The sequence below is a fragment of the Sinocyclocheilus anshuiensis genome, unplaced genomic scaffold, assembly GCF_001515605.1.
Source record: "Sinocyclocheilus anshuiensis isolate Anshui unplaced genomic scaffold, SAMN03320099.WGS_v1.1 scaffold387, whole genome shotgun sequence".
NCBI lineage: Eukaryota > Metazoa > Chordata > Actinopteri > Cypriniformes > Cyprinidae > Sinocyclocheilus > Sinocyclocheilus anshuiensis.
The window spans coordinates 600,949-616,150 of NW_015549624.1; the positions used below are offsets into that span (position 1 = coordinate 600,949).

At 40.0% G+C, this 15,202-nt stretch overlaps 1 protein-coding gene across 1 annotated transcript in view; it reads right to left on the bottom strand.

Moving 5' to 3' along the window:
* The window catches only part of LOC107659490 (semaphorin-7A-like), an 18,999-nt gene extending 3,797 nt beyond the window's left edge, over positions 1–15,202 (bottom strand). Inside the window, exons 1-9 of the mRNA XM_016448448.1 lie at positions 15,027–15,202; positions 14,694–14,827; positions 13,998–14,027; positions 13,807–13,902; positions 12,923–13,016; positions 12,697–12,807; positions 10,136–10,278; positions 9,446–9,624; positions 6,653–6,761 (exon numbers count right to left, since the gene is read on the bottom strand). Coding sequence (XP_016303934.1) covers positions 6,653–6,761; positions 9,446–9,624; positions 10,136–10,278; positions 12,697–12,807; positions 12,923–13,016; positions 13,807–13,902; positions 13,998–14,027; positions 14,694–14,827; positions 15,027–15,153 — 1,023 coding nt within the window. The 5' untranslated portion in view covers positions 15,154–15,202. The remainder of the gene's footprint in view (positions 1–6,652; positions 6,762–9,445; positions 9,625–10,135; positions 10,279–12,696; positions 12,808–12,922; positions 13,017–13,806; positions 13,903–13,997; positions 14,028–14,693; positions 14,828–15,026) is intronic.

Below are 15,202 nucleotides of genomic sequence, written 5' to 3' on the forward strand. Positions count from 1 at the left end.
TCCTTCTCTTTCTAGCTTGTACTTATTTGAACAATGTCTAAGAACTTGGTATTACAACCACTTCCTGTGTCTGTTTGCCTCTTAAGAAGAATCGCTTTATGTATCACCCAATTGTAAGTCGCTTTGGATAAAAGCGTCTGCTAAATGACTAAATGTAAATGTAAATGTAAATCAAATAATTTAAACACAGAAAGATAAATATCTGAAACATTGGACAGAAGCAACAGCTCAACAAAGTAAATTAGAATGCTATCGGTCTCTAAACAGAGAATATAAATTGGCAGAATACCTAAACACAGTGGCAGACCCTAAACTAAGAAAAGTCCTGACCATGTACAGACTCAGTGACCATAACCTCACTATAGAGACAGGCAGACACAGACAGACCTGGCTACCAAAAGAAGACAGATTGTGTCCACACTGCACACAACATGAAGTGGAAACAGAACTGCACTTTTTAACAACATGCCCTAATTATACACAAATTAGGGAAACATTCTTCCCCCAATTCACAAACCAGCACAAAGACTTCAACCAGATACAACAAAAGGACAAACTGCCATATATTCTGGGAGAAACCTCAACAAGCTCTAACCTGGCTGCAAGGTACATCAAGTCCTGCCATGATAAAAGGACAAGCAGTAGAACAGAACCACAAGTCACAGCCGGAAGAAAACACTGGACAACACACATAAACTGACATGACAGGATCCAGTCCTTCTCTCTCTCTTTATTAGTACTTTCATTTTACTGTATACAGATATATAGACTCTATATGCTATATACTTCTACTCTTATGTATATTTGTGTTAAATGTCTATTTAAATGTTTCTATGCTTTGGCAATGTAAAGATACTTTTTTACCATGCCAATAAAGCTACTTGAATCTGAATCTGAGAGAGAGAGAGAGAGAGAGGGTGGGTGGTAGGGTCAGCTTGCTGTGAACCTGCTGACTAACGTGAGAAATTTGTAACATGATATCATTTTCTCTCTTTCTGTCTCATACCTGGGCTCTGTTCCAAAACCTAGTGAGCTGCCTAGGTAGATAACATTTTAAGCCATCAAAAGTGTCAGTCTAAAAGGCCTTCTTTTGCCACATGTATATTGCCACATATTCATATGTCCTTTCGTAATTGTATTTTCTTTGAAATATGGTTAAAGTGTACAATACTGTCAGATTTACTGACAAGCAATTATGGTAAAAAGAATCATGTATGTCGTGTTTACATATGTTTGTAATTACACATTTGTAATGATGAAGTTTCAGTTTAGTATATTTAAAATATATTAACTTATAACTTATATTGAAAACACTACAGTTTAAATAATATTTAAGCACTTTACATGTGTTTTATGTTAGTCATATATGCAAATAAGTGTACTTTAAAACACAACAAAATATGATTAAAACAATGATTTAAAAAGTATTTTAAAGTTAAACTTTTAATTTGACATTCTTATAAAAGAATGTACTTATGTGTGTTAGGAAACAGTCATGAAGTTGACCTCTCTTTAAGTGCACTTAAGTGGATTTTATTTCATTAATATTATATTATCTGCAAGTTGTAACGGAAGAGGTCTGATGCAACAGGTTAGTATTTATAAAACAGGTTTATTTGGTCACAGAGAGTACGGGTGTAGGGTCCAGATGATGTGATGGTGAGTGAATAGTTCGTAGACCAGTTCAAAGGATATGATGAGTGGAGTAATCAGAGTCTTTGGTTTTACAGGAGCTGGAATGCAGCCAGGAGGAGCACACACCTCAGCGATCCGGGAACTAGGAGGAACAGGAGACACTTGGAGATGAGAAGATACTAGGAGGAACACAGGAGGTAAGTAATGCAAGAAGTATTCAAATGGAAGTAGTAGCAAAGTCATTGAGTCCTCTACGTGTATACGAGACCGGACAGTGAGGGTGTCTGAGGTGTGTGCTTTTATGCAGGCTGGTTGATGAGGTGCTAGATTGGTGACAGGTGCAGGTGCTCAGAATTCAGGTGAGAGGGATCGTTGTGATTGGGATGGGTGGTGAATTCTATGAATTCTATTCTAATGGGTGGTGCAGCGTGGAATGAATTCTATACTGTGAGGGGAGTTGGAGTTTGTAGGTGACCGAGTTTACTTGTTCCAGGATGGTGAAGGGGCCAACAAATCTGGGACTGAGCTTTTTACAGGGCAGGCGCAGTCTGATGTCCCGAGTTGACAGCCATACCTTCTGACCTGGTTGATAGGTAGGTGTTTCAGTTCTTCGAAGGTCCGCGGCCGTCTTCTGCCTGTGCACTGCCCGTTGGAGATGGTGGTGAGCAGCGTCCCAGACCCTCTCGCTTTCCCGGAACCAGTAGTCAACCGCCGGAACATCAGAAGGCTCCCCGGACCAGGGGAACAGTGGAGGCTGGAACCCGAGCACGCACTGGAAGGGAGTGAGACCAGTAGAAGGCTGTCGCAGGGAATTTTGGGCGTACTCGGCCCAGCCCAGGAACTGGTTCCAGGAATCCTGATGGCCATGGCAGAAGGGTCGCAGGAATCGCCCCACCTCTTGAATCTTCCTCTCCGTTTGACCATTCGACTCTGGATGATATCCGGAAGAGAGGCTTACGGTCACACCTAGGAGTTTGAAAAAGGCATTCCATACCTTTGAAATAAACTGAGGTCCCCGGTCTGAGACGATGTCTTCGGGAATGCCATAATAGCGGAAGACCTTGTTAAAGAGAAGCTCAGCCGTTTCCAGTGCAGTGGGGAGACCTCTGAGGGGCAGAAGGCGACATGACTTTGAGAAACGATCAACTATTACCAGGATGCATGTGTTACCTTCAGAGGGGGGCAAGTCCGTGACAAAGTCAACTCCTAGGTCTGACCAGGGGCGATTTGGCACTGGTAGAGGAAGGTGACCATGGCAGAAGGTTCGCAGGAATCGCCCCACCTCTTGAATCTTCCTCTCCGTTTGACCAATCGACTCTGGATGATATCCGGACGAGAGGCTTACGGTCACACCTAGGAGTTTGAAAAAGGCATTCCATACCTTTGAAATAAACTGAGGTCCCCAGTCTGAGACGATGTCTTCGGGAATGCCATAATAGCAGAAGACCTTGTTAACGAGAAGCTCAGCCGTTTCCAGTGCAGTGGGGAGACCTCTGAGGGGCAGGGCCTTCCACATGACTGTGAATATGTGACAAGGCGTCTGCCTTGACGTTTCTGGGACCAGGGCGATAAGTAATGGTAAAGTTGAACCTGGTAAAGAATAATGCCCATCGTGCTTGGCAGGGATTTAGACGTTTAGCCTCAGGTAAAGAATAATGCCCTTCGTGCTTGGCGGGGATTTAGACGTTTAGCCTCGCGAAGATACTGGAGATTTGTATGGTCGGTCAGTACGGTGAATGGATGGGCTGCCCCCTCCAGCCAATGCCTCCACTCCTCTAAGGCCAGCTTGATGGCAAGTAGTTCTCCCATGGCCGATGTGGTGGTAAGCGAGAGGCTTGTTTCGGGCAAAACACGTCTCTAAAGGGGGCATAGCAGGCTGGAATGTCTATGGATTGCTTCTCGATGGGACTCTCAATGGACGTGGAATTCACGGAAAGGGCCTCGGGGAGTTTCTTCGGAGGAGATGGAGTCCCGGGGAAGCAGTCTGGGTAGCAATCCTTGCCCCACTTCAGCAGAATGAAGTAGGCCCAGTCGAAGAGTGATGGGTCCCATGCGATAATGGACATGTCTACGGCATAGTGGTGCTCCAGTTATCGACTGGACTTGGTAAACTGTTTCAGTGGCAGTAGCTTGTAACTTCAGCTGGCGGCAGAGGTCCCGGGAGATGAAGTTTCCTGCTGACCCGGAGTCGATAAGGGCCGATACTGAAATAGAAACATCAGAGCTTCTCTGCCGCTCAGCGGAAGAAAACCGTTGCTTCTCCACAATCATGGTTTCTGGTGCTGGTTCTGGAGGGTAACTGGGCTCTGGTCGGCGGAGGCAGGAGGTTGTGGCGTGGACTGGTATTGCTGCTAGACAGGACTGCATGCGGCTCGAGCATCGGATGGATAGCTGAATGAATTTTTCCAATCCAAATGAATCATCATATGCAGCGAGCTGTGACCAAAGCTGGGGCTCCAGTCCCTGTCTGTAGGTAGTCAGCAGCGATCTCTCATTCCATCCACTTGCCGCAGCGAGAGTTCTGAACTTCAGCGAGTATTCGGCAATTGACATGGTACCCTGTTGTAAATGATAGAGTTGCTCTCCCACAGCGGTATCTCCGTCTGTCCTTCCAAACACCTCGCGAAAATGCACCAGGAAGTTCTGCAGATTTTGAATGATGGGGCTGGCCTGAGCCCAGATCGTTTCCGCCCATTGCAATGCAGGTCCTGTTAGCAGGGAGATCATAAAGGCAATTTTTGAGGTGTCAGTGGGATATGAGTGCGGTTGCATTTCAAATGTGAGATTACACTGGAGGAGAAATCCGTTGCACTCCTCCGCCGAACCAGAGTAGGGCGCCGGTCGGGCCATGGGACTAGCGATGATGGTAGGCGAAGAAGTGCTGGTTGGCATGGAGGAGGTGATGGGTGGTGATGGCGGCGGTGCCGGTGAGGATGACGGTGCCGATGGATTACGTAGCACTCGCCATAGTGAGTCTACGAGCTCCTGGAATGGATCGGGGTGACTCATCTGTGCCGTCGGTGTTGGTCCGGTCTTCTTTAACGGAAGAGGTCTGACGCAACAGGTTAGTATTTATAAACAGTTTTATTTGGTCACAGAGAGTACGGGTGTAGGGTCCAGATGATGTGATGGTGAGTGAATAGTTCGTAGACCAGTTCAAAGGATATGATGAGTGGAGTAATCAGAGTCTTTGGTTTTACAGGAGCTGGAATGCAGGCAGGAGGAGCACACACCTCAGCGATCCGGGAACTAGGAGGAACAGGAGACACCTGGAGATGAGAAGACACTAGGAGGAACACAGGAGGTAAGTAATGCAGGAAGTATTCAAATGGAAGTAGTAGCAAAGTCATTGAGTCCTCTACGTGTATACGAGACCGGACAGCGAGGGTGTCTGAGGTGTGTGCTTTTATGCAGGCTGGTTGATGAGGTGCTAGATTGGTGACAGGTGCAGGTGCTCAGAATTCAGGTGAGAGGGATCGTTGTGATTGGGTGGTGGTGGAGCCTGGCCGATCTGTTACACCTTGGTTCACCAACAATGGCTATAATAATAGGCCTGAGCAATTCATCTTTGGGTCAAGAGTAAAATGATTGAGGAAGTTGTTTGGCATAAACAATATACAAATATAAAGCCTTGAAAAAATGTGTATTGAATGCAATATTGAATTGAATAGGCTTCAGCTGAATCAGATGTTACTTTTTTACATTTTAATGCAAATATATGACGATCCCAGAAGGGCTGCCCTCGACTAAGGATTTTTCTGGTCGACTAGTAGTCGTTAATTTTAAGCATTAGTTGACTCGCACGTTTATTAATAAACAATTTAAATTAATATAATGAGCCTTTAATTGCCTACATAGCCATAAGCGCTCAAGCACACACATAAAGCTTGCCACAGCGCACCGGCAGAAGTAATGATTATGTATGTGTCAGTGAAAAACAGTAAGGAGACTGCATTAACATTTTACTAATTTGATAAAATAGTGCTTTCTTTGTTTTTGGTTTAAGAGATGAAGTCGAAGACAATGACACTGACTCGTCATCTCCGCAGTAGTGATGTGCCTGTATGCATGTTTCATATGCATTACATAATTTGAGAATATTTGTTGAATTGTTTCATTTAGAAGTAGACATTTCACTGTCTATAGATATATTTTTAATGTCTGTAAGGCAAAGGTATACATGGAGTTTCGCGCTCAAGTTCACAGAGACCGAGACGGCAGAAAGCGCATCATGTTTGCTTTCATTATTTTACAAAAGCGTAATATTTTGTTGTTATTGTGAGTGCACACAAATAACCGTAGAGTCTTTACAGATTTGAAAGATGTATTACTCTTATCTGTATGACCAAAAATGACGGAGTAATTTAAGAGCAAGTGAGCGCACCCGTTATTCCGCTTCCACACTCCACACAGACACTTCAATAGCGCACATTTCTCTATTAAAGGGTTAGTTCACCCAAAAATGAAAATTCTGTCACTAGTTACTCACCCTCATGTCGTTCCAAACCCGTTAGACCTCTGTTCATCTTCGGAACACAAATTAAGATATTTTTGATGCATTCTGACAGCTCTCTGACCCTCCCATAGACAGCAATGTAAGTAACACGATCAACGTCCAGAAACGTAGCAAGGAGATCGATAAAATAATCCATGTGACATCAGGGGTTCAACCGTAATTTTACGAAGCTACAAGATTACTTTTTGTACGCAAAGAAAACAAAAATAACGACTTTATTCAACAATTCGTCTCCTCTGCGTCCCCCTCGCACCATTTTGGAGAGTATCCACTGAACGTAAACAGCGTATGCTGTTCTGTAGCTGCGCCACGCGGAGAAACTTCCGTACACATTATTTTACCACAGTGGTCAACCAGTAGTGTTGTAATGGAGAGTAGCATAAAACAAAAAGAGGCCAAACAAAGAGAACAGTGATATAATTTTTTTTCTACACAAACAAACTGAAAATTTTAATAAAACAAGATGTTTATTTGGATTATTCTGTGTATGTTTTTGCTCACAGTTCCTGGTCTTGGGGTGGGAATGGCCTCAGAATAACCTTTGAAGGAGGAATACTCAAAAACATCATCAAGCTCTGCCAACGAGTAAATGCACACAGCAGTAGAGTTCCTATAACAACATTAAAAAAATAATGGTGAGATAATGCATTTAATTTCTGAGCAATCAGTGGCACCAAAGGAATTGCAAAAACAATATGAAATAACTAGATGAGTAAAGTTTGTGAACAAACTTATGCTTCAAGTTCGAAAGTTTAGATAGATAGATTACATAGATGTTGATAGCATGTTGCTATCATGATTTAACATGTTGCTAACATGTTTTACCATGATTAGCATGTTGCTAGCATGTTTTAACATGATTAGCTAGCATGTTTTTAGCATGATTACATTGTTGCTAGCACATTGCTAACATGTTTTTGCATGTTTCTACCATGATTAAATGTTACAAGCACGATTAGTATGCTGTTAATATTGTTATTAATGTTGCTAGCATTTATTAGCATGTTGCTAACATGATTATAACAATTAGCATGTTGCTAGTATGTTTCTAACATGATCTAACATATTGTCAGCATGTTTTAGCATTATTTAACATCTTGTCAGTCTGTTTTAACATGTTGCTATCATAAATTTAACACATTGCTAACATGTTTTAAGATGTTGTTAGCGTGATTTATCACACTGCATATTTTAGCATGACTTAACAATAAATATATATACGTAGATGCCTCATTAGCAACAGTTTCTATGGGCCGCGATACGCAAGCCATCCGCCATTTTTGGAATGGTCTGCGGAACCTGGAGCAGTCGAATAGGGCATCTATACATATCTATGGATTTAACACATTGATAGCATGTTTCAGCACATTGTTAACATGATTAACACATTGCTACCATGACTGACTTGTTAACATGTTTTTAGCATGATAAGCATGTTGTTAGCACATTGTTAACATGTTTTAGCATGTTAACATGACTAGCATGTTGCTAGCATGTTTCTAACATGATTACCATGTTTTAGGATGTTGCTAACATGATTTAGCATGTTTTAACATGATTAGCATGTTTCTAACACGATTACCATGTTTTAGGATGTTGCTAACATGATTTAGCATGTTTTAACATGATTAGCATGTTTCTAACACGATTACCATGTTTTAGGATGTTGCTAACATGATTTAGCATGTTTTAGAATAGCCCTGTTTCCACCGCAGGAACTTTCCCCAGGAACTAGGGACTTTGGGCCGGTACTCTGTGTGTTTCCACCGCAGGAGCCAGGATCTAAATAAAGTTACGGGTAAAAATTTGCTCGCGAGGTAGTACTTTTTCAAAGGTCCGGAACTTTCGGAAGTGGGACTTGGGCGCTGAAGATGCTGATTGGTTGAGTTCACACAGCATTGTATTTCAACCACCATATTCGCATCATTTTTTTAAATATTACTGTTATTGTGTCATGAAATGTAGTTTTCTAAGTATTTCAGGCGAGAATGTAGTGGTTTGAAACTCAAATCTGCGGTTCATTTATAAAGACAGCATCTATTTGAAAATGTGCTTTGCCGATTTCGGAGACGTGAGCTCCAGGTGATCACCGGGCGCTCAGTGCTTATGTTTCCCGACGAGAGCAGCCTCACCTCGGCTAGTCCTTCTAACATTTGCCGCTCGCTTTGATGTCTCTGTAGTGGTTAAACATCAAATGTAATTCGTTTGGGGTAAATCTAACAGGTAATCTTTGGTCTTTATTCTATTATTCTATTAATCTATTAATATTTTAAAATGAAAATTAAAAGATACTGTTTGATATAATATTTTGTTTCATTGTAATGTATGTACGTTCCCTGAACTACATTTCTGCGGCTATTAATATGTTTAAAAGAAACCGAAAAGAGGCAGTGGTGTTTGATATCATATTTCATCTTATTGTAAATACAGTGAGGAAAATTGCAGTAGCCAAGGCGAGCTGACTGACGTTATCAAGTACGCTGCTCTTTGCAGAATTACCGGACTTGCGTTGTCCTGTCCATGGGAGTTCACACTCCCGAGTCGAACCCGCGAAGTCCGAACCGAAGTCCCTACCGAGGATGCAAGTCCGAAATTTGTGTACTTAGTATTGAGAAATGCGCGCAGACCTACGTCACCAGACTATCTGCCTATTCTTCTCGGTACTTTAGACTGCGACGGAAACGCAGACAGCAACAGGTCTGGGGGAAAAAAGTTCCTGGGACAAATTGTTCCAGGTAATTTCGGTGGAAAAGCAGCTAATGATTAAATTGTTGAAAATTGCATACTTATGCACTATTCTATGACGTTTTGTAGTATAAATAGCGCAAGTAGTGTGTTCACACTAAAAATTCCAAAAAGAACAAGTGCACTTTAAATACCAGGATGATGCACTTAAATTACCGAAAAAACAAAGTGTGCAATGCTGAACACTTCATGCACTCAACTGTCTCTTTAATTACGTAGCGAAGGGGGAGGGGCTCTCAGGCTCCAATTATGAATGAAAAAATAACCTTATATAATTCATACACTACATGGTTGAGTACATAGTGTATAAGTACATAGTGTATAAGTGCACAGTCCTATAGTGCGTCATTTGGGACACAGTTGTTGTTAGTGTAATTTAGCACACATTTAGCATGTTTTAGCATTAACACATCGATAACATTTTAGCACAGTGTTAACATGATTCATAATATTATTATCATATTATTATAATAATTATAAAAGTAGCAGATTTCTCAAGCCAACCTAATTATTTCCTTTTTAAATGTCAGAAGATAATGCAGTGTTTACCAGCTGCTGGAGAAAAGCGCATACACTCGTGAATCCCTCCAGTCATCAGCATGCTGGATGAAAACGTCCTGTAGGCGGTTGAAATACAGCGACTCTCTAGGAATCCCGCACACAAGTCGTGCCTTTAGAAAGGAGGTCCAGATGCTCTGGAGCAACTGCTTGGGACCACCCTCGTCGACCTACGAGAGATTGAGGTTTTTACAAGTGGACAGTGTTCTGCCATCGTCAGCAGGTTTATCCACAAGCCCTGGAAGGTGTCTTCATTTCATGGCACTTCATACCAAGAAGACAACTTCTGTGACTCACGCTTTATTTCTAGAATCTGACCTCTGTCCTGCAGTCATGTTTTCTGCTGTAGATGCTTTTACCTAAATTTGCTGATAACAGTGGTGCTGACAGAACTGTGATAACTTCTTATCGAGCTGGATGCCAGGAAGGGTCGAAAGTGCTAAATTTGAACCTCTACGTGAGTCCTCACATTTCCACCACCTGAATAATTCATGGTAACCAATTTGTGACAGCCCCATGACTTTATAAGACCGATCCATTCATCTTCCTTGTAATGTGTAGGATGATAAAATCAGTGTTGAAGGTCACTTTTCCACAATAATGGTTCTCAGATTTGGTGGGTTCGTGTAGGAAGCCTCACAAAGAACCGTCACATCTTTCATACGTAAGTGAGAAACATACCTTACACACTCTGGCCACTCTTGATATCCAAGGATCAGCTTCTGGACTCGTGTCTGAGTTTTTCTCACGGAATAAGACGTATAGCTTCTCATTCAAGGGGTCATTCTTGCGCTGGGCCAGAAAACTGGAAATAAAAGTGGGTTCTGTGGGGGGGGAGTATGAATGAGTCATGAATTATGTCCTTACTCATTACACATTTTTACTCATATCACTGAACATCAACTTTATCTTCAAATGAGAAGCCTGATTTATGAGAGAAACAAGGACTAGGCTGTATTTTCATAGCTGCAGCTTGGGAGAGGCAAAATGCTGATTGGTCAGCAGCTGAGCAACTTGCTTGCTCATCCCACTCTGTCCACAAACATACTTTACAGTCACTAAAGTGCATACTAAAGTGAGTTTACTAATTAGAGCATTAGAGGTAAGATGTTGATTAAGCAGACAGAGCAAGATCTGGGTGATAATTCACCCAAAATGAAAAACTGGTCATCATTTACTTACTCTCAATTTGTTACTCTCAGTTTCTTTCTTCTGTTGAACACAAAATAAGTTATCTTGAAGAATGTCTCTGACAGCCATAGTATATTTTCCATACTATGGAAGTCAATGGGGACCCGCAATTGTTTGGTTACCCAAATTTTGATTCTTATATTCAGCAGAAGAAAGAAACTGGGTTTGGGAATACAGGTTTGGAAAAACTTAATGATGACCAAATTTTCATTTTTGTGTCAACTGTTCATTTAAAGGCGTAGTTCACCCAAAAATGAAAATTGTCCCACGATTTACTCACTCTCAAGCCATCCTAGGTGTATATGACTTTCTTATTTCAGACGAAATCAGTCAGAGTTATATTAAAAAATATCCTGGCTCTTCCACGCTTTATAATGGCAGTGAATGGCTGTTGAGATTTTGAAGTCCAATAAAGTGCATCCATCCATCATAAAAAGTGCTCCACACTTAAGGCCTTCTGAAGTGAATCAATGCATTTGTGTAAGAAAAATATTCATATTTAAAACTTTATGAACCGTAATCTCTAGCTTCCGCTAACTGTCATACGCGTGTTCACGAGAGAGTGACTTTCCAGCGGATGAAGTAGGATGTAGGCGTAAGCTCCAGTGAGAAGTGGCAACACAGAAGCGCAGAAGAGAGAAAAGCAAAACATCAGTCATGAATTAGAAGCACAAAATGAGGATCTGTAAATAAAAATGTTGGAGGATTTCAATATAAGCCAAGAGGAGACTGGTTTCCCTTTGCTGCAAGCAAAACTTGGTTCTCACGAGATTAGCATATTCTCCATGGAGACTACGCTACACATACTTCATCCGCTGGAACGTCACTCTCTCGTGAACGCACGTACGACAGTTAGCGGAAGCTAGAGATTATCATTTATAAAGTTTTCAATTTGAATATTATTCTTACACGAACGCATCGCTTCACTTCAGAAGGCCTTTATTAACCCCCAGAGCCGTGTGGAGCACTTTTTATCAGGGTGCGAACTACGGGGGAGCTAGGGGGAGCTCGGCTCCCCCTTAATAAGACATGGGCTCCCCTGAAAACGTGATTTGTGAAATTTTGGGGGGGTCTCAAAAAATATTGACAATGTGTTATTTTGACGTGCAATTTCAGTTTTGTGTAATGTGATCATCGTGGATTATTATGTGTAAAATTGCAAAAATATCATTCATTCATGCATGACGGCGATTTAAACCTAATTCACTTCAATAAAGATAACTATACATGCTATTCTTGTCATGAGCATCAAGGTGTGGGGGCGCTGCGGTGCAAATTCCACTCATGTTTAGTACATGTTAACTCAAAGATTCGTAGAAAAAATATAAGCGTTGGACTCTGTGGTCGATTCTGTGTTAAGGTAAGGCATGTTATTCGCAATTATGTGTTGTGGCTGGGTTGTTATAGGTCTGCGTGACTCTCGATGTCTTAGGCCTAATTGAACGGAGGAATTATGGTATTCTTCTGTAGCCTGACGACGAGTAACTTTAACCGTTGTTCATGTGATCTCAAAGACAGCCGGATGCTTTGTTTATAGACTATTTGTGGGTGGCTGTTTGTTGTTTCACCTATCAATTCGTGTCGATAAAGTATAATAGGGTAAATCCTGTATAGTGATCTGTATAGTGTATCCGATTAAAATCCCCCCCCCACGTTATAAAAAAAAAACAAGTGGGCTCCCCCAAATTCCATGGTATAGTTCGAACACTGCTTTTTATGATGGATGGATGCACTTTATTTTACATTATAACAGCCATTCACTGCCATTATAAAGCATTAGGAAGATCCAGGACATTTTTTAATATAACTCCAATTGTATTCGTCTGAAAGAAGAACGTCATATACACCTAGGATGGCTTGAGGGTGAGTAAATCATGGGGTAATTTTCATTTTTGGGTGAACTATCCCTTTAAATCTTATCTTTGGGGATATTTGGAGATGTTCTCGATTAGAAAAAACTATTTATACATAAAATAAGTATTCATATATATATATAAATTAAATAAGTTTTCTTCTAGTAATTGTAGTGAAAATTGTGTGATTCAACCAACCTGAGACCCATTGATCATACATCCATACGCTGGTTCGTTTTCCAGCTTTCCTGCGAAACTGCAGCAGGGTTCCATCACTGTATAGAGGAGCTGCCGCATAGAGATCTCCATCTGTATATAACCAAAGAAAGCCTTGGTGTTACGCTAAATAAGCAACTACAATCCTTCAGCTCATTCACAAAGCCTAAGCAGATCAAAACATTAAGCTGCTTGTGCTCCCACATACCTGCCACCAGCGACAAGGAGTTTTGTGAACTTGTATGAGGTGAGATTCCCGTGCCGTCTACAACCTCTGTGGAATGATTGCTTTCTCTGGGAAACTTCCGGAAAGAGACATGATTAGAGATCAGAAATATGGCAAGCCATTTGAACATTTATTAATTTGTAGGATATGAATTCTAGATAATATAGATTAGATATTCTAGACTATAAAATGCATTTACAGAGCACAAGAATTACATTTTTTGACTAGCTCAAATAGATTTTTTTGCTATCAATAATTTGTATATCTGTGGGTAATTATGCAATTGTTTATATTAAGAATTCCTGTTTTACTATAGTAATTACTGATATCAAAAAGGGTTTTTAATACCAAAAAAGGTGTTTTGATAAAACTGAAAATCAAACTGTTAATATACAAAATTCATATCCTAGGAATGATTAAAAGTAAAATTGGCTTGCCGTCCAGCGTCAACTAATAAGACATTGGTTCTCATTCACATATTTCTGCATACAAATGTGAATCGTCACAAATAAATGATTATTTATGACTGTTTTCACTCAATTTTATTCTAAACTTACATTAAATTTACAATGAGACCACACATCTGCAAAAATGCAACTTGTAAAGTCGGCAAATGCGAGGTCCGAAACATGACTGCATATAGTCTAAGCATGTATAAAAACTGTTTGCTGTGTTTTAATTTGTTTTGAGAAAATGCTAATTTTTGAGAATTTTCTGTATTGATTTTTCTCAGGTGTTTTACCCATATTTTGATTTTTTTTCAAATAGAGAGCTATGCTTTTTTCTCAGCATTCTCTTACTAAGAGAATTCTAAATATGTAGCAGAGACCATGCCAAAAATGTTGCTCTGTATATTTATTTCTTACCAGTTTCCAACACCGTGGCTGTTCTCCATTCGTCCCACATACAAATGTGTAGTCTTCAAATCTTTCAATTACTGTCACTACATTTTCACAGGAGCCCTGTATAGATGAAGCAATATCAGTAAGACTGTCAAACTACAAAACTCAGTTTGTTCTTTCTTTTTTCTCTTTTTCAACAGAATTATAAAACTCACCTCACCACATCTTGGATTCAGAGTAAAGTTCTAAAGGAAAAAAATAAATTTTATAAAAATTAAAAATAACTTGGTCACAAAATCTACTGAACAAAATCTCAAAATGGATGTAAAAGTATTTTAAATTCAAGAGATGAGACTATGCGTACACAATTATGTACCAAAATGTGTATAAAGCAACCATGGGGATTATTTTTTCACTAATCAATCACACAATTAACATTTAAATTATTTATTGCAACCATAGCAACAGACTGGACTTGTTGTTTGTGGAAATAAATCTTTCATGAACACCTGAAACAGGCCTTTTCATTCGCTGACACATTAAATATGGACACAGCTGTCTGTGCGTCATTGCCTAGTTACTGAAATCTATCCACAATATATAATTTAACGTAGGTTAGACTTACTGATTACAACCACTGCCAAAAGTCAGAACTCTAAATTTAATCATGGTTAGAATATCCCTTTGGTCAATGTTGAGTTACTTCTCAAACTTATGATATTCAACCGTGCTTTATATTCCAACTTTATTTTTTATAATAAAATTATTCTATATAAATGTAATGTATTATTTTTTTTTTTTATAAATGTACAATTATTTGAATAAATAATTTAAACAAAAATATCACAATTCTACAGTAATTATAAATACACTGTAAAATGTCTAATGACCAGTTCCAGTTTAGTAATTACCTCCACAATCTGACGACTGTCTACATCAAAATGTAGAACATGATTTATTCCTCCTACAATCAGACTGTTTGATCCTTCCTGATGGAATAAGGCTGTATGACTATAATTTCTGTTGTATAAAAGACTAGCATCATCTGGGGAAAAATAAACAAATCTGGGTAAAGTTACGTTCTCTAGTAAGATATAATATGTTTAGATATTGTCTCATTTGATTACGTAAAACAATTAAAGTCTACTGTATAAGTGCATTTCTGAATAGACTACGTGTGCAAATGACTGGTGTAAATAATTAGTCTGATTACAGAGGAAAGATGTAGGCTGTTTTTATCTTACCTTGTTTTAGAGTTAATCTGGGATTATAAGAGCAAAACACGCAATGAAAGCACGCTCCACAGACAAGCAACGCATACGCCAAATTTCCCTTGATGTGGACAGAGAAATATCGCCGTTTTAGGATCATGGTCCTACACAATCTATCCGCTCAGAGTAGTAAATCGTGATCGTGAAAC